General features: G+C 41.5%; 1 protein-coding gene across 2 annotated transcripts in view; it reads left to right on the forward strand.

Moving 5' to 3' along the window:
* MYO16 (myosin XVI) overlaps positions 1–24,061 on the forward strand; it is a 2,357,781-nt gene that overhangs the window by 1,717,205 nt on the left and 616,515 nt on the right. For both annotated transcript variants that reach the window (XM_085622905.1, XM_085622906.1), the window contains exon 28: positions 7,381–7,483. In XM_085622905.1, the coding sequence (XP_085479031.1) occupies positions 7,381–7,483 (103 nt within the window). The remainder of the gene's footprint in view (positions 1–7,380; positions 7,484–24,061) is intronic.

The following is a 24,061-nucleotide window of genomic DNA, read 5'->3' on the forward strand; positions in this document are numbered from 1 at the left end:
CCCACTTTGTAGCCGGGGTTATCCAACTCATCTTAAAGGGGCTGGGTGTAAAACAGAAATTCCATGCGGTCTTCCATCCCCAATCTGCAGGCTTGGTTGAGCGACATAATGCCACATTGAAGCTTAAGATAGCAAAAATAGTTGCCACCACAGGACTGAAATGGCCAGACGCTCTCCCGCTAGCATTGCTATCAATGCGTTCCACCCCCACTAAACACCACTTAACCCCCTACGAGGTCGTTTTCGGGCGGCCCATGAACCTTTGGACTGCACCAAAGCCAACATCCATCCACGACGTCCCGGACGTCCTCATGTCTGACTATTTGTATAACCTAACTAAAACGTTGTCTGTTATCCATCAGCAGGTGCTGCAAGCCATTCCCGATGTTTCCAGGGGCCCCGGGCACGACATCCAACCCGGCGACTTTGTCTTAGTGCGTAACTTCCAGCGCACCAAGAGTCTGGAGCCCCGGTGGACGGGCCCCCTGCAAGTCCTGATCACCACCCGAACAGCTCTTCGAGTGGAGGGGAAACGCAATTGGCTGCATGCACACCACTGCAAGAAGGTATCACCGACCCTGACGACCACGGACAACATCACCGCCCAAGAAGAACTTCTGGACAAAGACCGACCATCCCTGAGCCGCTGCCCAGATACGGAGACACTTGAGCTGGTGAAATATCCCGATCCCACCGTGCCATCCAAGGAAGGGTATAACTTGCGACGAAAGGAGAGAACTTCGGCTAAGCAGACCACAAACTAAGTGGAAATCTCAGAGCGGTAGCCTAGTCACCTCAAAGGCCACCAGGAGAGAAACTAAACAAAGTCTGTGGTTCTGCCCGCTACCGAGTCTCTTGAAGGTGATGGAAGCGCCCGACATGAAGATGATGGAAGCAACCGGACGTCCGAAGATCCACTACAAAAACCCAAAGACTGACAGAATGCACAGCTCAAAGACTATTGCACTTTTCATTACCCTTCTCTTTTGCCTTCTCCTCATGGTCACCTTCTGGATCATGGAGGAGAGCACACCCGCTCATAAGACATTGCTGACCACCGTTCAACCTACCACCATGAAAGAACACCATCTGATCTCACTTTCACCCCAACTCCGAGAAAGGCGTAAGGAGTTCTGGAATAACTCTTTTGTGCAGTTGCTCCACCAACACAATCTTGCCGCCAACGCCACTAATTGCTGGATCTGTGGATTGCTACCACATGCCACTGGACACTCTATCCCTTTCATCCCTTCACCTTTTTCTGTCCATGGTTCCTGCCTCGCCTGGCTAATCCTCCTGCAGGAAAGCTACAGGGACAATGCCACTTCCGGCAAAACTGTGTCGCACTTCTACCATGGGTTCTGGCTGAACAAAACTGGAAAAACTTCTGCCCCCTTCTGCCCTCTGAGATCAAACACTTCCTTTCACATGAACATCCCTGCCAAAGAACGAGTTGAAATGCAAGTGTTCAACAACCCAGCCAAACCCACCTTCTCTTACCTCCGGAAACGAACGGCCGCCACCCTGACAGTGGCCCTATCCGTCATCAACATCACTGGATTTGTGTGCCTCGAAGGCCTGGGGGCGCAGCTGGTGGGCCACAGCTCCTGCCTCATCACCCGAACATTGGACTCAGTTGATCCACCCTCCTTTGTTGCCTCCCCGAATATGTACTTCATCTGTGGTACTAAGGCCTACACCTGGCTCCCGAAAGGTTGGGGAGGCACCTGCTACATCGCTTTTGTCCTTCCTCCGACATATGTGGCTCCAGCAAACCATCACCGACAGAAACGTGCCAAAGACCTTGTACAAGCCGACTCCACCGGGGCACAGTTCCTGGATGCAGTAAAGGGACTTGTTCCATTCTGGGGTCCAATGGCAAACAGCCGTGCCATCCGCCACTTAACTCAGGCAGTCGAGACGGCGATGAACATTACGGCTGGCATCCTCGCCAACAATACCGCCGAGCTTCAGGCCGTCCGCCTGGTGGCTCTTCAGAACCGCCTCGTTCTAGATGTGGTTCTGGCTGATCGTGGAGGAGCATGCCGCATCATTGGGTCCAGCTGTTGTACCTACGTACCGGATAACTCACCCTCAGTCTACAAAGCAATTGAACACCTCCACAGACTTTCCGCAGAGGTTCATCAGGAGCAAGAAGGATGGTCCCTTGGGAGTTGGTTTTGGGACACTATTAAAAGTTGGGGATGGAGGCTGTTTTCATTTATCCTAATACCGATTGTGATACTATGTGGATGTTGCTTGGGGATTCAGTGTCTGCCACCTTTATGTTCGCTTTTTATGAACTGCATCTGCCCTAAGACTTTGAACTTTGAAGCGGAACGAATGAAAGCTCTGTATGAGGTGGAAGTTCGTAGTATTATGGGGATAGATCCGAACTAGACAAGCTGGCGAGATATGTTAAAAGGGAGGACTGTGGAAATTTAGCTTGCAAACTGAACATTATCTGCGCCATCTTGTCTCTCCCCAGCGCGACACACAGGAAAGCGCATGGCAGCCATTTTAGGCACCCTGGTCTCTCCTTGCTCATTGCCGATTGCCAGCGCGTCCCCCTGGCACTGCAAGCATCCCCCGCGCGCCGGCCACCCCCACTCTCTCATACACGGGCCATAAACCCTCTCCTTCTGCGCGACCCTGCCATGGAACCACATCCCACGCCTGACCGACATCCCATACATGGTCATGCATCCCTTTGATAACCCCCTTCCTCTGCGCCCCATTGTCCGAACCGATCCCAGGCCATCACCTAGCCCTGCGGATGCAGTTTATTGTCCCTACTGTAAGCGAAACGCCCCACATCAAAGGGATTACAGTAGATCAAGGCCCCCCAACCCCTGAGACCCGACCGGTCACACACACCCCCGGGAATTGGCGGAATATCCTGCTGTGTGATAGCCATCTCCTACTGTGGGAGGGGTGGGGACTCCCACTGAAGATATGTGTGGGAACGAGCTCGAAGTGGGGATTCCGAGGAAGTTCTTTCTTGTATCAAGACAATCTCAAGAATGTGCCATGTGTGATAAACCTGCAATAAAGTCATAAACCTGTGTATAAGAGGCCAGGCCTCAGAGATGCAGTTAGAGCACCTCGTGACGATACCTTGCTGTCTGATCTGATGTGTTCTGCTCCGACGGAATAAAAACTTTGTTTCCTGCCTTCCAGTCTCCGGCGCCTGCCTCTTTCATTGGTAAATTATCGAATGGTATAAGAGGCGATTACCGCCGGGCAATACTTGAAAGGTTATCGACTGAAACTGCCGCTACCATTTAACAGTTTGACCAAGCTATATGCAAATCAGTCTTGACCCTGCTACCCATGGAAACAGTCCAGCCTGACCTGCCAAACCAGGACCCCCCTAGACCAGAAAACAGGCATCCTGGAACCAGTTTTATGATTACACCCCTCGTCAACCAGGTTAACGTGATTCCAGTGGCATAGCAAGCACGGGACCCATGCCTGGGCATACCCTTCCCAGGGTAACTAGAGCAACACAAAAAAGTGACGAACAGAATGCTGAACATTGTCAAACATTTCCCTCCTCACAGATCTGGGTTAAAACCATTGTTTTTTTCCCACCATGCCTCCCTTCTTTGTAACCAGCCATTTGCTAATCAGGCTTGGCCCTGCTCCTCATGAGAACAGTGCAGCCCGAACTGCTAGGCCAGGTCCTCCCTGGACCTGAAAACAAGGATGCTGGGACCGGTTTCGGGGTATCACCCCTCATCACCCAAGCCAGTTTGAATCCAGTGGCATAGTAAGCAAAGGACCTACTCTGGGCATACCCTTCCCACTTATGGCAACTATAGCAACACAAATGATGATTAACGGAATGCCGAACATTGCACCCCAGTCACAGACCTGACCTAAATCTATTGTTTTCTTGCTCACCATGCTACCCCGGTTTGGACCCAGCCATAAGTAAATCAGTCTTGTACCTTCTCTCCATGGGAAAAGTTCAGCCGGGGCTGCTAGGCCAGGTCCTTCCTGGACCAGAAAACAAGCATCCTGAGACCCGTTTCAGGGTATCACCTCTCATATAAGCAAGGCTATCTTGAATCCAGTGGCATAGAGAGCACAAGACCCACGTCTGGACATACCCTTCCCCTTTAGGGTGACTATAACAACACAAAAAGATGATGGACGGAAAGCTCGACATTGTCAAACATTCACCCCCCAATCCTGAGCTCACTGTGTCATTGGATTCAAGCTAGCCTGGCTGATGAGGGGTGATACGCTGAAACTGGTCCCAGGAGGCTTGCGTCCACATTTCTTTGAAAAGGATATCAAATAGTCTGTCTCCAAGGCAAACTTCTATTTCACAAGAACTATTCATGAGAGTCAGGTGTGACGGCAATGTAGTTCTTAAATCTTGATGCTGAGATATTTGCCTCTTCATGAATTCAACCCCAATTATTGTACAGGTGATCAGACAAAAGAGCTGGTCAGAGTACTAGATCAACAAAATAGTCTCCAGATAAGTCTTAAATACTAATTGCACTTAAATTAAGGAACAGTGCAAAATATATGTTGGTAAGCAATTCTAGTTTCTAAACAAATGGTACAAAGCTATAGAAATAGAACCTTCCAAAGCAGCGGGAGAAAGGGCTAAGCTTTCGGATGTAAAGCAGTCTAAGTACTATGGAGGCAGACATGCTACATGGGTATGTTAATTTGGAATGCAATAATTGAGAAAGAACAGATTGATTGTTCAAAGTTCTGCGTTTGCCTGGCGCCCATGCAGACATTATGAAACAGAAATTGGCCATTTGTAAATATCTCAGAAAAGCACAAAAGTGCTTATTTATGAGAGCACTGCTTCACTTTTGCACCACGTAAAGTGGTACATGCATGATGCAGGGATCTCATAAAGATTTATGAAGCCACGCAAAGCCACTCTGTGTGACTTTGAGTGGCCTCGTAAATCATGAGTAAGTTGACGCAGCGCACATCGCTGCGTTGCCTTACTCTGCACCTGGGAGGCATTCCATGGTTATTGCGGTGGGTTTTCCCATGCAACACCCATGGAATTTGACGCTGCCTCAGATTTTCAGAGTGATGTAAATCTGGGGAAGTGCAAAATCCATACACCTCCAGAGGTGAGATGCAACAAGGAGAAATTTGTCTATTTCTCTTCATTTTTTGATCTTTCCATGGCTGCTGCATTCTGCAGCACACAGAAAAAGAGAAAAACGCATCTGAATTGTTTTGTGCTAGAAGCTGCCCCTTCTTGCACAAAAACAATCCTGCTCGCAATGGAGGCACAAGGGAACCTACATTGGTGCTTGGCTGCCGAAACAGTACCTGCGCAGGCAGAACAGACAGGAAGGCACCGTATTGCTTAAATACAGTGCATTCCGGGCCTTTCACTTTAGCATAAGGCAGCACAGCAAGGTGCCTTGCTGTGCTACCCTATGTCAAAATGCCATAAATGGGGGCTAATATTTATATGCTGGACAGGGCAACATGTTACAGTTTGTATTGCATACCATAACTAGTAAATGTCAGAGAGTTTTAGTAACTTTAGCTTTGGAGCCTTAACAACATTCTAGTTATGTTTATTTTCATGAATATCTCAGGTTTTTACAGACAAATGTTAATAGTAATGAGGTACTTCAACCATGACTTACAGTGAACAGTTTTTTTCAGTGAATTTAGTTTTATTGATAATATTATACATCCAATTCACATATTTCTTTTATTTCACTACCCCCCACCCGCGGGCATTCTTCCCTTGGGCTGTGTGGAGCAAGGGATTGCCCAGAGGTCTTGGCTTGCAGTCAGACTCTCTCACCCTAAGTGGCTCACCTGCCTGTTATTTACAAGCACTCTTTCTCTGCTTTGATTCAACCGTCAGTCAGCTAAAGTATTCACAATGTACTCTGTATTAAATAAGTAATTGTTATTATCATCATCAGCAGCATTATTGTTGATTTGTTTTTATTATATTTAGTAGTAACAGTAGTAATAGTAATGTCCGCTATACACAAAATTGGCATGTCTCTAGGTTTTGATAATATAAGGGATAAAGTACCCCTCTCATATATTATAAGGATATTGCAAGTCACTTAGGATTTCCATAACCCTATAGAGGAAGAAGGCCGAAGGTCGAGTTCCTTTATAAGGCTATGGAACTCCGAGGTGACGTGAAATATCCTTATCATGAATGCCAGGGGGACTTTATCCATATAATACATGATCACACCATCACCTTTCCCACAAACCACGTAAAACCTTGAAAGAGCTAGCATGGTTGCAAACATAAAGAATAAGGATGAAACCACTAGTGCAAAATGAAACACATAAAACCCTGTTATTTATTTGTTGCAGTCAAACATTACAAACTGTTCAATGCTAGTAAGTTTGATTTCATTTACAACAAAAAAAGCTTCACTAGTTTGTAATATGTAGAAAGATGCAAAAAGATTCTAGCTTTTCTCTAGCTAAGGAGTTCAAAAAATTAACATGTTCTCTCTGCTTGTCATTCTAAGCTCAAAGATAGAGCAGAAGAAAGAAAAGCAACATTCTGTATGGTTGCTTTACACAGTTGCTTCAATTATGCTCCCTGACCTGACTGCCTTTCAATCCGGGTGCTGCTCTGGCAGCAGGCATTGTGATGTCAGAACCCAGCTGTAAAAACTTATAATAGTCAAGTTCTGACGTCTTTTCTTTCTAATAGTGTCATTGATTATAAAGAAAGTAGAGCAAGGTAAATATACAGGGACTACAGAATCCCATGTATATAACCAAATTATGACTACTCTATGGTGGAACAGCATGTTTTTGTATGACTTTCTTTATCATGACTGGAAAAGATTGGACAGGATAACATTCTGATACAATGATCAGGCTGGAAAGGAGCCCTGTCACTAACAGTTAGGAGGAAAGTAATGTTTTCTAAACATTGGCCCTTGTCATGGAGTCTGTCTGACTCAAAGGCCTATTTATCTTTAAAGAATGAGAAACTAAAGCAGAAATTAGTGTTTCTGCATCATTTCCCACGTTTCTTTAACACACTGGGCCATTCTTCACTGACTTATGAGCAGTTTTTACTTTTCAAAGTGTATCCTTGCAAATCCATGTGTGTGTTGAAGTACCATAGATAGATCCTGATTTGGCTAGTAATGTCTGTTATTGGGCACATTTGGAATTCCTAGACATGCATAATTAGGACCAATGGGTAGTATTTGCAATAATAATTTTAACAATATGAATAATTTTGCCATTTCATTAATTATTTTGAACACCTAAAAGAATTCTGATTTAGTACCCACCCTTCAAAATTATTGCATAATAATAATAACCTGCTTTATGTCTGCCTTTTGATGTCCATGATCTGATTGAGCCCTTGCATCATGTTTTCAGGTACAAGGATCTGGCTGACACAGAAATGGGAGAGAAAACAAAGGTGACTCCTGAGGAAAAATGTCATCATATTCTGCTAAAGTGTAAGCTTCAGGGAAGCCAGGTTTGTAATGAAATTTATGGCTCAACATATAAGTGACTAATTTAAATTTTAAACTATCAGATAACTGAAATCAAAATCATAAATGCATCATTATTTGCTTCGAGCTGGATTTATCATTGAGCAGTAATGGCTCTTATGCCAAAAACAATTAAGCATATCTCCCTCCCAGCTTTGCATTCATTGTCTTGTCCTGTTTTGAGGCTGTGAGAAGACTGTCTTCGTTATACCATGTAAGACACAAGTTCAGCTTTTGGTCTTGATGCTACTGGAAATATTATTAGTCCTGTCTCCGATTCTGACCTTGGTGCGCCGCCAACATTTTCAGCATTTTTGCATTTGTGCAAGAACACCACATACATCTGCAGGCACTTCAAGACATTTTTTAAAGTAGGCATTGGTATTTCAAACATATGGAATAATTTACAGGGTATACAGTAAATTGTGTTTTCTTACAAGGCAACTCTCGCTGTGTCTCTGGCATTAACATAATTTGTGTTTTTCTTTTTTAAATCCTTTTCACCTTTCAGTTGGAAACCCAATTTTCTAACCGTACCATTCCTTGGAGGGTATCACTCACATCTGCGCTTACAGAGTGTAAGATGTAGATTACTCCCACTCATTTTAATGAGGGGTGAGAAATGTAGCGCCCACCTACATTCCATATAAGTTAGGGCTGATGGGTGGTTTACTCACTGGATCCATAGATCAATGGAGCAAAGGCATTTCTAGAAACCATGTTTCATTTTTGTGTGCACATTCTGTATCTATCTTGCATGTGATATTGACCTGGGTGATCCAAACCTTACATTGAAGAGGGTTGGGGGTCAATCCATCTTCTACTGATCAATCTCTTATAGTACATTAAAAGATACTTGCCATAGATCCTCCAGTGGTTCGTTCAGCAAACATCACTCCTAGATCACATAAGGTGGAGGCTTCCTTTGGTCCTCAGCTAGACACAGCAATTTGTATCATATTGGCACCTCTTTCTTTAAGTCTGGGTTTTGAACGCTTATTTCAATATCCATTGCCACTTTTAATTCATGCATATGTGCTGCTATCCATGATAATAACTGGAGCTCTTTGGATATTTTGTTTTCAGCAAAAGTAAGAACCATATTGTTAAACAAATGTTTCATCTTAGGAAGAATAAACATTTTCATGATTTTTCCCATAGGTAGTTAAAGGTAAATTTAGCCATTTCTTGGCTGTTTTCATAATTGTATTTGAAATGCTACCTAACTTATTTTGAGGTATTAAGTCGATCTTGTGGTTTACTAAGATACCTAAATATCTCACCTCGTCCTTCACAAGACTATTTTGGTAATCATGATTTCATACAATGATCTCTGCCTTGTTGATACATATTGTGTCTCTTGATAGTCTTCACTTTTTTTAGCCAGGTGTTAACATTTCTGTAGAGTCTTTTTGGGATTTGTAGTTTATAATATCAAGTCATTGATGTAAAGACCTATTTTCTTTGTGAAACCCTTTTACTCAAAGTGAAGTATCTTTTCACCCTCTCTCATCAGTTGGGCCAAAGATTCAATATAAACATCAACAAGCATTGGCCATGCAAATCGGTTTCGCCATATTAGTGTATTATGAAAATATGATAGTAATAATACAGAATGTTCGATATGCTGTTTTAAATAAACGACTGACAGTGCTTTAGCAATTTGGGCTTTGTGACAATTTTCCCCCACATATTGAACAGTCTTGTATTTACAACTGTAGACCCAGCTTGTGCAATTTTCATGTATTTTTTACACAAGTGCATGCTTTATGGTATAATGTAGCACGATGCAAATCATAAATGAAAACATAGTCGCTGTTGACTAAATTTTAGTCCGAGATGGATTTGCAACTGCAGTTGATACAATCTGTCAAGGTGACCTGAATGCATAGAGTCCTAAGTCAACAAAAACAAGTGCAGTAGAAAGTGGAGTGTAAAAAGCAAACATTCTGGGGAGGTCCCTGGTGAAGGGGCCAACTCCAACAACAGCTATTTAAATTATGAGGGCAATGCTACTGATATGTGATAGACTACACAAAATCATGGCAATGAACTTGATTCACTGATGTATATTTTAATGTGCATACACTCGGAAAATTTAACAAGAACAATGGAATCATTCACTGACTGCAGATTAGATGACTTCTTCATTTTAAAATCTCACCTTATTTACCCTTGGAGCTACAGACAGCCCCCATCCCCCTCAACTCCTCTTAAGAGTTACAGACCACTTACCCCTTCTGACTCCCTGGTTACCTAACAATCTTCCATGTTCAAATCTGCCCTTTGCTCTCATGGAGAACATAAAATTACTGCAAAACGACGATAAAATTAGTGCAAATTAAAAATGCTTGTATAATCAATGTTCTTTATTTATCTCACTTTAGACTATTTTTGTAGGCAAAGGCCCTGATTACGATCAGTGTGTAAACCCCTGTTTAGCCACGAGTCGGAATTACCAGTTTGGCTGTATTTAACACATATGATAAATAACGTACCCCGTGGTATTGTTACCGATGAATAATATACCCTGTGGTATCGTTACCGATAAATAACGTAACACGTGGTATCGTTATTTATCATCTGTGATAAATACCGCCTAAACTCATAATCAGGGCCATATTCGGTGTACGTTGCCTGGAAATATTGACTTGAGTGGCATTGTTTTTTAAAGTATTCTGACAAAAGCTTGCCCATCAATTACTTTGCTTAGAAAACGTACAAAACATTGCGCAAAGTAATAAATAAAATAAAACCTGCATCACTTTAATACTTGGTTTCGAAAATAGCGTGCTGCCTAGTGTAAAGCGCTTCATCAGGGGTAGTAAGCGCTACATAAACGCAAGTAATACATTCAAATGTATTGCTAAAATAGCATTTTGGTGAACAAATTGTCACATAATCCCACTTGGTGCTGATCACTAGGATGGCTACCTGTTAATTGTGCGGAGTTGGTTAGTAAGGCAGCTGTCCGATGCCCTGGGTAGTAAAAAGACCAACCTTGTTCCGGATGCGGAATGTGACCTCTGCAGGATCTGCTCTGCCACTGGACACAGGTACCCCAATGGTGCCTACTTCTGAGTTGTCTTGGTGCCTCTCCATGGCTCTGCCCTCGCCTTCTCTGAGGCCGGAGTCAGATGACTAGGCAACTGCAAGTGGGCAAGGGTTCTCCTCCTGCCCTGTCTGAGCCACGCATGTGTCATGCCAGCAGCAATCATTGTGGTCCTCCTCTGGGCAGGGGCATCTGAGAGATGGATTCCCACTTACCTGGACAGCTCTGGTATGTTGAACGAGCAGTCAAAATCACCACTGTACCAAGTTACAGGGCCTAAGACATTTGTTACCTCTATCCTCTAGTGGACACAAGGGGGAACCAAACCTTAGGATCATCCTGTGTATACAGTGCATTAGTGAAGATATGGCTGATGGCTTGCTTTAGAAGATCACAACATTTGGACTGCCACAAAGAGGTCTACAACGTCATAGCCCCTGGTGGTGACATGAACCTGAGACTTCTTGTATTTTCAGTGTTGACCGCAACCATTCATTGAGCACAGATACCTACTCAAACCGAGGCTTTGTCAGCTCATTCCATGTGTAATCTGTGTGAACACGGATGTTACTCAGACTGAAATGCTATGTTAGCTCAATTCATATCCTCTAGTGGGTGTTCCTGAGATGTTAATTGGATCCATTTTAATCAAGAGACTACTGTCAGTGCTATCCCATTTAGCCTAACTGATTCAAAACATTGTTGTGTGACAAGTCTCTTAATAAGTCCTTCTCGGAAAATTAATCCATCACTTCACCATAAATTCAAATAATTAAGACAAAAATTAGGTTTTCATGATGTTTGCAGAAAGTGATTAATGTGAGAACAATGCTGTAATATCTGGTGTTGAACTGTACTGTCGTAAAATGTCATATGCTAAATAGTGTTGCTGTTTGAGTGACTTCAAAGCAAACACTTTCTTTTCTCTTAATATTTCCCACTAATTCCTACAAAATATTAATAATGATTCTTTAATTATGGTTTAGGCCTAACTTTAAACTCAAAAGGTGTTTTTGCTTTGCTAATACATTTGTCCTCGATTGATGTATCTGCATGAAATGTTCTAAGGTTTGTGCCGAGTGAAAGAATATAACGGCTTCAAAAAGGAGAAGCTACTATTTTCTATTTTAATTGCCACAGAAAACGTTGCTCTCTAAAACTGCAGAAACTGCAGAACAAAATTAGATCAACCTTGGCAAGTAAATAGAAGCTAGAATTGACTCAGAAGTAAGTGTTTTCCTGGTCCATGTGGGGAGACCCCACATGGACTCGGACATTCAAATTAAATACAAAAAGTGGATTTTGGCATGGAACCCACACATCTTGAAATTGATTAGTGGATACTGGACCCTGTCTGGAGGCTTCGGATCATGCTAGTGGATTTCAGAAAATCCCACGTAGTATAAAAATAAACTCTAAAAAAGGGTGCAGCTTACCTGAGCATAGCCAATGGCTATGTGTGGGGGTTAGGTGCACACAGGGCTTTTGTGTCAGTCATGGTTGGCTCCATTGTCAATCCCCCATGCACTCATCTAAAGGTCTTGCGATGTGCATGATGGGTGGACAACCAGGCCCTGAGGCCAACCCTAGCTGTGAATGGCCAAATCATCAACAGCGGGGTTTGGCTGATTGTGGTGGATTGGGAGCAGGGCTAGTCCCTAGGACCAACCACTGTGATCTTCTTCAGGGGTTGGCCCCAGAGTTTGCTTTCAATAGAAAAAGAAATATTATGCCATCAACACAGCCTCAAAATTCTGTGAAATAAATGCTGTTAAAGTGAAGTCACAGTTAACTTTCTTCACCCCTCAGTGTATGATTAAACTTTTGAAACCCAATTTAAATAACAGTTAAAATGCAGTGATTTTTACTAAATGAAACCTACAATCCCTGAAATTAGCCACTTCTGGTTAGTTACAGAAACCAAGTCAAGATAGCCATAATATGCCCATAAAACTCACTGTTTACTATCTGATAATATTGATGCCGATAAATAGTAAGGGTATTCTGTTAACAATTTGAACAGCAAATCTCCAACACTTTCCCTGCTTTGGTTGTGTTGGAGTGACAATAGTAAATGTAATGCCTCCAATGGCAAACACTTTCCCTTCTGTTGCTTAGACTGAAGAGAGAATAGTAAATCTAACCACTCAAAAGTAGTATCCTTCTCTCTCCTTTTATTTACGTTAGGGCTAGAATATTAATTCAGACTATTTCAAAGTCTAACACTAGCATTGTTTATTTTGTAATGTTATTATTTGTTTTAATTTTCAAATTACTGATAAAAAGTAATGTGCCATTTTGCACATATTATCTACTGGCGGTCGCCAGTAGATAGTTATAGTTACAACCTAGTTTCCATAGGAAATCTCAAAATTCTATTTTGAATAACTTTGGCGCCGGTTGACGAATCCTCGCGAAATTTTCAAAACTAATGGGGCGCTCCGTTCAGCTCCTACCCTGAAAGTCTCGGGGTGATTCGTCAAGCGGGGGCCGAGAAAAAAGGGGGGTCCCAAAACGCGTTTTCCCCATGCATTTTTCCAGAGGACCTTTAGACACAGCTACAGCCAGAACGGCTGAACAGAATTACTTGAAATTTGGCAAAGAGGTAGTCCTCAGTTCAGGCATGTGCCTTTTGCATATATGGTGTAAATCCGTTCAGTAGTTCCTGAGAAAATCAAAAGTAAAATCATATACATATCTGGGCGGATCCTAACCACACATCTCATTGTGAGATCTGATTGGCTGTCAGCACTTCATCCAAGAAGTGTTGGCAGCCATCTTGGGACCAATATACATGATAGCACCTCATTAAAAAGCATTGCAGTTAATAGAAGGTTTTAAGACTTTAGTTACATTATAAATCATTTGTTGATGGTACCATACTCATTTTAGGAATTGTAGTATGTTCTAAGGTGATTTTACCATGTGAAAAAGCCTTCTGCTGGGATATCATGAATCATGTTTGAGAGAAAACTATTTTCACATGCTTTTCCCACAGAGGTTTGGAAGGTGATCTATAAGCTAAACTGAGAGCATATTTTCTGTAAATTCACATTATCTTTCTCAGTTATGTGAGAATGAAGTCTGACATTCTCAGTAAAACATGTACATCCAACAAGGGCAGAGACTGTCAGTTGATTCCTTTGTGTTCTACTGCAGCTTCCCAGAGTGTTCCAAAGAACAACTAGAGCGCTAACAGTCTTACTTATGACAAAGGTATGGCACACCTGAAGCCATCTTGATTGGAATAAAGTGGTAACATTTAAAACATTTAATTTAAAAAGGAACAAAATGAGAGGGTTCATTTTGCCATAGAATGTATGATTAGTGCTGCAGAAAGAAAAATTAGGGCACATTTTGAGTGACTTCTCAAATCCTCTTCTATTTCATTAAAGAATTCTGACATGCAGACTGAAACATGCACTTTTAATACCAGCAGCAGACTTCCCTGGTGAGCAGTAGCTTTACTACAGTGATCTAATGAGCAACTAGAGTGCTAACATTCTGAATTTATGGCAAATGTGTGACACATCTGAAAGCCTTCTTCATTGAATCAAAGTAAAAAACTGACAGTATGCCTACTGAGGAGACTGCAGTAAATGAGGAAATTAGGAAACTTCATAACAAGTCTCCCAAGATGGCCACCAGAGACAAAAGAGCCCAAATGTAGCACAAATATCACCGAGATGTAGCCCAAGTATAGCCCAATGACAGAAATCCCAGAGTGTTTTAAAGAACAACTAGAGCGCTAACAGTCTTACTTATGACAAAGGTATGGCACACCTGCAGCCATCTTGATTGGAATAAAGTGGTAACATTTAAAACATTTAATTTGCAAAGGAACAAAATGAGGGGGTTCATTTTGCCATAGAAATTATGACTAGTGCTGCAGAAAGAAAACTTAGGGCACATTTTGACTTCTCAAATCCTCTTCTATTTCATTAAAAAGTTCTGACATGCAGACTGAAACATGCACTTTGAATACCAGCAGCAGACTTCCCTGGTGAGCAGTAGCTTTACTACAGTGATCTAATGAGGAACTAGAGTGCTACCATTCAGAATTTATGGCAAATGTGTCACATCTGAATGCCTTCTTGATGGAACCAAAGTGAACAAGCATTGAAAATGCAATAGGTCTCGCCCTCGTTTAAGTTAAAGCAATTCTGGTTGTAATTAGGTGGCTTTTTAGCTTTACTTTTATTAGTGTTTTTCAAAATTTCATGTAAATAACATGCATATATGTATATCTGTGCATGCATTTATATTTGTATTTATATAGATATACAGATTATATATATGTTTATACACATACATATATATAAATGCATATATGTGCATATGTGTGCATGTAGAGAGAGGTAGAGAGAGGTAGAGAGGTAGAGATGTAGAGGTAGAGACGTAGAGGTAGAGAGGTAGAGGTAGAGAGGTAGAGGTAGAGAGGTAGAGAGTAGTAGAGAGAGAGGTAGAGAAAGGTAGAGAGGTAGAGAGTAGAGGATGAGTAATAGAGAGTAGAGAGAGAGTAGTAGAGAGAGTAGTAGAGAGTAGTAGAGAGAGTAGCAGAGAGTGAGTAGGAGAGAGTAGCAGAGAGTGAGTAGGAGAGAGTAGTAGTGAGTAGTAGAGAGTGAGTAGTAGAGAGTAGTAGCGAGTGAGAAGTAGAGAGTAGTAGAGAGTGAGTAGTAGAGGGAGTAGTAGAGAGTAGTAGAGAGTGAGTAGTAGAGGGAGTAGTAGAGAGTGAGTATTAGAGAGTGAGTAGTAGAGAGTAGTAGAGAGTGAGTAGTGGAGACTGAGTAGCAGAGAGAGAGTAGTAGAGAATGAGTAGTAGAGAATGAGTAGTAGAGTGAGTAGTAGAGAGTAGTAGAGAGTGAGTAGTAGAGAGTAGTAGAGAGTGAGTAGTAGAGAGTAGTAGAGAGTAGTAGAGAGAGAGTAGTAGAGAGAGAGTATTAGAGAGAGTGAGTAGTAGAGAGTAGTAGAGAGAGTAGTAGAGAGTAGTACAGAGTGAGTAGTAGAGAGTGATTAGTAGAGAGTAGTGGAGAAGTAGAGAGTGAGTAGTAGAGAGTAGTAGAGAGTGAGTAGTAGAGTGAGTAGCAGGGAGTAGCAGGGAGTAGTAGAGAGTGAGTAGTAGAGTGAGTAGTAGAGCGAGTAGTAGAGAGCAAGTAATAGAGAGTGTGTAGTAGAGAGAGAGTAGTAGAGAGTAGTAGAGGGTGAGTAGTAGAGAGTGAGTAGTAGAGAGAGTAGTAGAGAGTAGTAGAGTAGTAGAGAGTGAGTAGTAGAGAGTGAGTAGTAGAGAGTGAGTAGTAGAGAGTAGTAGAAAGTGAGTAGCAGAGAGAGTAGTAGAGAGTAGTAGAGTGAGTAGTAGAGAGTGAGTAGTAGAGAGAGAGAGTAGTAGAGAGTGAGTGGTAGAGAGTAGTAGAGTGAGTAGTAGAGTGAGTAGTAGAGAGAGTAGTAGAGTGAGTAGTTGAGAGTGAGTAGTAGAGAGTAGTAGAGAGTAGTAGAGAGTAGTAGAGAGTGGTAGAGAGTGAGTAGTAGAGAGTGAGTAGTAGAGAGAGTAGTAGAGAGGGAGTAGTAGAGAGGGAGTAGTAGAGAGAGACAGTAGTAGAGAGAGAGTAGTAGAGAGTGAGTAGTAGAGTAGTAGAGAGTGAGTGGTAGAGAGTAGTAGAGAGTAGTAGAGAGTGAGTAGTAGAGAGTGAGTAGTAGAGAGTAGTAGAGTAGTAGAGAGTAGTAGAAAGTGAGTAGTAGAGAGTGAGTAGTAGAAAGTAGTAGCGAGTGAGTAGTAGAGAGTGAGTAGTTTAATTTAAAAGGAACACAATGAGGAGGTTCATTTTGCCATAGAAATTATGATTAGTGAGGAAAAAAGAAAAATTAGGGCACATTTTGAGTGACTTATCAAATCCTCTTCTATTTCATTAAAAAATTCTGACATGCAGACTGAAACATGCACTTTCAATACCAGCAGCAGACTTCCCTGGTGAGCAGTAGCTTTACTACAGTGATCTAATGAGCAACTAGAGTGCTACCATTCAGAATTTATGGAAAATGTGGGACACATCTGAATGCCTTCTTGATGGAATCAAAGTAAACAAGCATTGAAAATGCAATAGGTCTCGCCCTCGTTTAAGTTAAAGCAATTCTGTTTGTAATTAGGTGGCTTTTTAGCTTTACTTTTATTAGTGTTTTTCAAAATTTCATGTAAATAACATGCATATCTGTATATGTGTGCATGCATTTATATTTGTATTTATATAGATATGCAGATTATATATATGTTTATATATGTATGTATATACATATATATACACATACATATATATAAATGCATATATGTGCATATGTGTGCGTGTAGAGAGAGGTAGAGAGAGGTAGAGAGGTAGAGATGTAGAGGTAGAGACGTAGAGGTAGAGAGGTAGAGGTAGAGAGGTAGAGGTAGAGAGGTAGAGAGTAGTAGAGAGAGAGGTAGAGAAAGGTAGAGAGGTAGAGAGTAGAGGATGAGTAATAGAGAGTAGAGAGTAGAGAGAGAGTAGTAGAGAGAGTAGTAGAGAGTAGTAGAGAGAGTAGCAGAGAGTGAGTAGGAGAGAGTAGCAGAGAGTGAGTAGGAGAGAGTAGTAGTGAGTAGTAGAGAGTGAGTAGTAGAGAGTAGTAGCGAGTGAGAAGTAGAGAGTAGTAGAGAGTGAGTAGTAGAGGGAGTAGTAGAGAGTAGTAGAGAGTGAGTAGTAGAGGGAGTAGTAGAGAGTGAGTATTAGAGAGTGAGTAGTAGAGAGTAGTAGAGAGTGAGTAGTGGAGACTGAGTAGCAGAGAGAGAGTAGTAGAGAATGAGTAGTAGAGAATGAGTAGTAGAGTGAGTAGTAGAGAGTAGTAGAGAGTGAGTAGTAGAGAGTAGTAGAGAGTAGTAGAGAGAGAGTAGTAGAGAGAGAGTAGTAGAGAGAGTGAGTAGTAGAGAGTAGTAGAGAGAGTAGTAGAGAGTAGTACAGAGTGAGTAGTAGAGAGTGATTAGTAGAGAGTAGTGGAGAAGTAGAGAGTGAGTAGTAGAGAGTAGTAGAGAGTGAGTAGTAGAGTGAGTAGCAGGGAGTAGTAGGGAGTAGTAGAGAGTGAGTAGTAGAGTGAGTAGTAGAGCGAGTAGTAGAGAGCAAGTAGTAGAGAGTGTGTAGTAGAGAGAGAGTAGTAGAGAGTAGTAGAGGGTGAGTAGTAGAGAGTGAGTAGTAGAGAGAGTAGTAGAGAGTAGTAGAGTAGTAGAGAGTGAGTAGTAGAGAGTGAGTAGTAGAGAGTGAGTAGTAGAGAGTAGTAGAAAGTGAGTAGCAGAGAGAGTAGTAGAGAGTAGTAGAGTGAGTAGTAGAGAGTGAGTAGTAGAGAGAGAGAGTAGTAGAGAGTGAGTGGTAGAGAGTAGTAGAGTGAGTAGTAGAGTGAGTAGTAGAGAGAGTAGTAGAGTGAGTAGTTGAGAGTGAGTAGTAGAGAGTAGTAGAGAGTAGTAGAGAGTAGTAGAGAGTGGTAGAGAGTGAGTAGTAGAGAGTGAGTAGTAGAGAGAGTAGTAGAGAGGGAGTAGTAGAGAGGGAGTAGTAGAGAGAGACAGTAGTAGAGAGAGAGTAGTAGAGAGTGAGTAGTAGAGTAGTAGAGAGTGAGTGGTAGAGAGTGAGTAGTAGAGAGTAGTAGAGTAGTAGAGAGTAGTAGAAAGTGAGTAGTAGAGAGTGAGTAGTAGAAAGTAGTAGCGAGTGAGTAGTAGAGAGTGAGTAGTTTAATTTAAAAGGAACACAATGAGGAGGTTCATTTTGCCATAGAAATTATGATTAGTGAGGAAAAAAGAAAAATTAGGGCACATTTTGAGTGACTTATCAAATCCTCTTCTATTTCATTAAAAAATTCTGACATGCAGACTGAAACATGCACTTTCAATACCAGCAGCAGACTTCCCTGGTGAGCAGTAGCTTTACTACAGTGATCTAATGAGCAACTAGAGTGCTACCATTCAGAATTTATGGAAAATGTGGGACACATCTGAATGCCTTCTTGATGGAATCAAAGTAAACAAGCATTGAAAATGCAATAGGTCTCGCCCTCGTTTAAGGTAAAGCAATTCTGTTTGTAATTAGGTGGCTTTTTAGCTTTGCTTGTATTAGAGTTTTTCAAACTTTCATGTACATACCATGCATATGTATGCATATATGTATATGTTTGCATGAATGTTTATTTATATAGATATGCAGATTATATTTATATGTTTATATATTCACTGAAAAAACCATAGGTTTCACACACGTTATAGTTACGAATTAGCATTTAAAAAACCTTGCAAATTCACTTAAAAAACCATAGGTTTCACACATGTTATAGTTAGCTGGACATTTCACTCGAAAAAAACCAATGAAATTCCCCCGTTATAGTTAGTGCAGGCAACTATAACTCACGCGACCGCAATCCTCTGCTGATGACGTCAGATATTACATCACTGTATTTAGACACTTATTTACCCATGTCTTCTTCCATTAATCTTTAGCTATACATATATTACAAATATTTATTTTTCATAAAGACACATATGTCATCAGTGATGTAATATCTGACGTCATCAGCAGAGGATTGCGGTCGCGTGAGTTATAGTTGCCTGCACTAACTATAACGGGGGAATTTCATTGGTTTTTTACGAGTGAAATGTCCAGCTAAATATAACATGTGTGAAACCTATGGTTTTTTAAGTGAATATATATATATATATTCACTTAAAAAACCATAGGTTTCACACATGTTATAGTTAGCTGGACATTTCACTCGTGAAAAACCATTGAAATTCCCCCGTTATAGTTAGTGCAGGCAACTATAACTCACGCGACCGCAATCCTCTGCTGATGACGTCAGATATTACATCACTGTATTTAGACACCTATTTACCCATGTCTTCTTCCATTAATCTTAAGCTATACATATATTACAAATATGTTTTTTTTCAGAAAGACACATATGTCATCAGTGATGTAATATCTGACGTCATCAGCAGAGGATTGCGGTCGCGTGAGTTATAGTTGCCTGCACTAACTATAACGGGGGAATTTCAATGGTTTTTCACGAGTGAAATGTCCAGCTAACTATAACATGTGTGAAACCTATGGTTTTTTAAGTGAATTTGCAAGGTTTTTTAAATGCTAATTCCTAACTATAACGTGTGTGAAACCTATGGTTTTTTCAGTGAATTTGTACGTTTTTTTAAATGCTAAGTTATGTATTTATTTATTTATTTATTTAAGGTTTTTCACCGTGCGCCCACGTTACGCAGTTCGCAGAATTTTTCCGTTTCTACCGTTCGCGCACTCCGCGATTTTTCGAAAAAAAATTAAAAGACATTTTGCCCCTTGGGGGTCCTTCTGGGACCCCCTGACAAAGGCTAGGGGGTCAGGAACTGTCCACCCTGCCCCCTTTTCACGTTCTCCACCTTTGTTTTTCACCCCCTCAGACTGCGAGAGACAAAATGGCGGCCGACACTTCCTGGTTTCGACCGATTCGAATGTTTACTAAGATCTAACAACCAATCAGAATCGCGCTCGTGCACGGCAGCGTGCGCGTACGGTACATTTTACCGTATGCGCACGGAGCGCGCCTATAGATATATATATTGATTTAAATGCTATTTTCTCAGGAAATACTGAACAGATTTACACCAGACCTGCAAATGGCACATCCCTGACCTGAGGACTACCTCCCTGCCAAATTTCAAGTAATTCTGTTCAGCCGTTCGGGCTGTAGCTTGGACTAAAGGTCCTATGGAAAAATGCATGGGGAAAACGCGTTTGGGACCTACGGTCAAGGAAGTGCCTTTTGCAGGTCTGGTGTAAATCTGTTCAGTATTTCCTGAGAAAATAGCATTTAAAAGCATATATATATGTGGGCGGAGCCTAACCACACATCTCATCCTGAGATCTGATTGGCTGTCAGCACTTCATCCAAGAAGTGTTGGCAGCCATCTTGGGACCAATATACATGATAGCACCTCATTAAAAAGCATTGCAGTTAATAGAAGGTTTTAAGACTTTAGTTACATTATAAATCATTTGTTGATGGTACCATACTCATTTTAGGAATTGTGGTATGTTCTAAGGTGATTTCACCATGTGAAAAAGCCTTCTGCTGGGATATCATGATTGAGAGAAAAATATTTTCTCATGCTTTTACCACAGAGGTTTGGAAGGTGATCTATAGGCTAAACTGAGAGCTTATTTTCTGTAAATTCACATTATCTTTCTCAGTCATGTGAGAATGAAGTCTGACATTCTCAGTAAAACATGTACATCCAACAAGGGCAGAGACTGTCAGTTGATTCCTTTGTGTTCTACTGCAGCTTCCCAGAGTGTTCCAAAGAACTACTAGAGCGCTAACAGTCCTACTTATGATAAACGTATGGCACACCTGAAGCCATCTTGCTTGGATTAAAGTGGTAACTCTTAAAACATTTAATTTAAAAAGGAACAAAATGAGGGGGTTCATTTTTCCATAAAAAGTATGATTAGTGCTGCAGAAAGAAAAATTAGGGCACATTTTGAGTGACTTCTCAAATCCTCTTCTATTTCATTAAAAAATTCTGACATGCAGACTGAAACATGCACTTTCAATACCAGCAGCAGTTTTCCCTGGTGAGCAGTAGCTTTACTACAGTGATCTAATGAGCAAAAAGAGTGCTAACATTCTGAATTTATGGCAAATGTGTGACACATCTGAATGCCTTCTTGATGGAATCAAAGTAAAAAACTGAAAGTATTTCCTACTAAGGAGACTGCAGTAAATGAGGAAATTAGGAAACTTCATAACAAATAAGTCTCCCAAGATGGCCACCAGAGACAAAAGAGCCCAAATGTAGCCCAAATATCACCCAGATGTAGCCCAAGTATAGCCCAATGACAGAATGTCCCAGAATGTTCTTAAAAACAACTAGAGCGCTTACTGTCTTCATTATGACAAAAGTATGGCACACCTGAAGCCATCTTGATTGGAATAAACTGGTAACACTTAAAACATTTAATTTAAAAAGGAACACAATGAGGAGGTTCATTTTGCCATAGAAATTATGATTAATGCTGAAGAAAGAAAATGAGGGCACATTTTGAGTGACTTCTCAAATCCTCTTCTATTTCATTAAAAAATTCTGACATGCAGACTGAAACATGCACTTTTAATACCAGGAGCAGACTTCCATGGTGCAGTAGTTTTACTACAGTGATCTAATGAGCAACTAGAGTGCTAACATTCAGAATTTATGGCAAATGTGTGACATATCTGAATACCTTCATGATGGAATCAAAGTAAAAAACTGAAAGCATTTCCTACTGAGGAGACTGCAGTACATGAGGAAATTAGGAAACTTCATAACAAATAAATCTCCCAAGATGGCCACCGGAGACAAAAGAGCCCAAATGTAGCCCAAAATCACCCAGATGTAGCCCAAATATAGCCCAATGACAGAAGTGTGCAAAACACTTATTATTTTGTGTTTTTGCAGTGTTATATAGTGCAGACTTGTCAGGTATTGGAGTGCTTTACATGAGCATTGGTTACATCACACAAGAACAAATTCATTTTGGTTGTAGACATGGGGAGACTAAGTGATTTGACCAGAATCACAGAATGTCGAGCTGAAGCAGAAACTGCAACCTGGTTCCCCAGTTGCAAAGTCTGCAGTTCTGGAAGTAACACCACATCCTCTCCCCTAAGTGCAACATTTAATCAAGTGGTCAACTGGATAAAAAAACATAAAGATAACAAATAATTTAAAAGTGCTTTGTCGCTATTTGAAAACTCAGAAAATATGTCCTTATTTTAGTCTTTTAGAGCACTAACCATAATTTTGATGCCAATAAGACCCTCTCATATATGTAATTTCTAAAGGAAATGCTCTAGGTATTACAGTTTTGATTACATCAAGATGATGTCAGGCGTTCCACACTTTTGTAATAAATATAGAATGTTAGCAATCTAGTTGTTCATTAGGATACTGTTGAGAGGCAGAGGCCAGGGGCACGGACTCTGAAAATTGAAGGCAGGTAGGAGGGTGCAAAGGCAACAATTTCACCACACTGAGCAGGCAGGAAGGGCCGTGGAAGCACAACAGACTATGGAGGGCAGTGGAAAGGGGGGCAGGGGCAACAAACCAACAATACAGGACTTGCAAGAGAGGCTGTTGGAGGGAAGATCTATTACGGGTCAAGGAAGCTAGGGGCGGTCCCCAGATCCCCGGGAGCCACCACAGAACTGAGCAGGAGAGTGAGTCAGGGACAAAAGGGGCACCTTAATTTGAGCCGGGGTGCCTAGGAAAGCTTGCTCCAAAAATGAAGAAAACAGACATATGAGACATGGAATTGGAGGCAGAATACAATGGCAGTTTAATGAGAAGATGCAACTTCAAAGAAACCACAGAATAGAGACATAAAGTACAAAATACAGAATCCAGATAATCATACAGCTGTCATAATATTCTCTGTATCTCAATTAATGTACTGACAGAGAGAGAGAGAAAACACATCTATAAATGCATCATGAGAAACAAGTTACACCAAGGAAAATGTTACCTAGGAACACTCACGTTTACTCTTAGAGCAAGCATTCCTGCAATTACAATACAAAATCTTTTAAATGCAAAAGTAAAGAGAACAATGGTTAAACATAACATGACATTTCATATAGGTAAAATAGAATAAGATACTTCAAGCAAAGCAGAGCAAGACATTTTAAGCAAAGGAAGACAAGAGCTCCCAGCTCTTGGGGAAAACCTGCACTGCCTGTTAACCTACATACAGACGGCGAGGTAGTCCGTCGATATCTGTGGGTGCTCCCTTTTTATATCATTTTGTGGGCTCCTTTGCACGCTACATCTACCTACGTATGCTACCCAAAAGCTTCGTCTGCAGATTTTACCAGACATTTCGTCATTTACCCACTTAATGCTGACAATGGACTGGGTGAAAAGGTCAGTCTCTCAGGCCAATCGCTTATCGTAAGTTCCATAGAGCAAGCAGAAAATAATGGGTATTGTACGGGAATTCAATATATTCATGTATAAAATCTCCTCAGTTCTCCTAACTTGACGCTCTGCGGTTGCCACTTCCTTAAAAGCGGGAAACCTGCCCAGGAAGCAAGTACCAGTCCAGGATGCAGCCTACTGTATGTCGACAGCTTCAGGGGGATGTTGAACTTTGATACCGAGCACGGAGCACTCGGGTAGGGTGGGGGCTACTAGTTTGGATCAGAAGGCCTCGCAGACCTGCCTTCAGACTGCTATACACTAAAATTGCAGAGCTATGGTCAATTCAACAAAGAGGCCTACATATTGAACAGAAGGGCCTACACAGGGGTTTTATGCTGGCTGAGTGGTAAGGATGTCTCAGGATAATTATATAGCAACACAGGACCCGCTGGTCAATTTAATACGGCCTACAAATGCAGCTGGCAGGGCAAGGACAAGGGTCTCATACTTCAGGTGTGGACAGAACGGGCCAGGGGCCCCCTGTGATACAAAATCTACCCTCCTTCAAGGCTGTGGCAA

The sequence above is a fragment of the Triturus cristatus genome, chromosome 8 (genome assembly GCF_964204655.1).
Source record: "Triturus cristatus chromosome 8, aTriCri1.1, whole genome shotgun sequence".
NCBI lineage: Eukaryota > Metazoa > Chordata > Amphibia > Caudata > Salamandridae > Triturus > Triturus cristatus.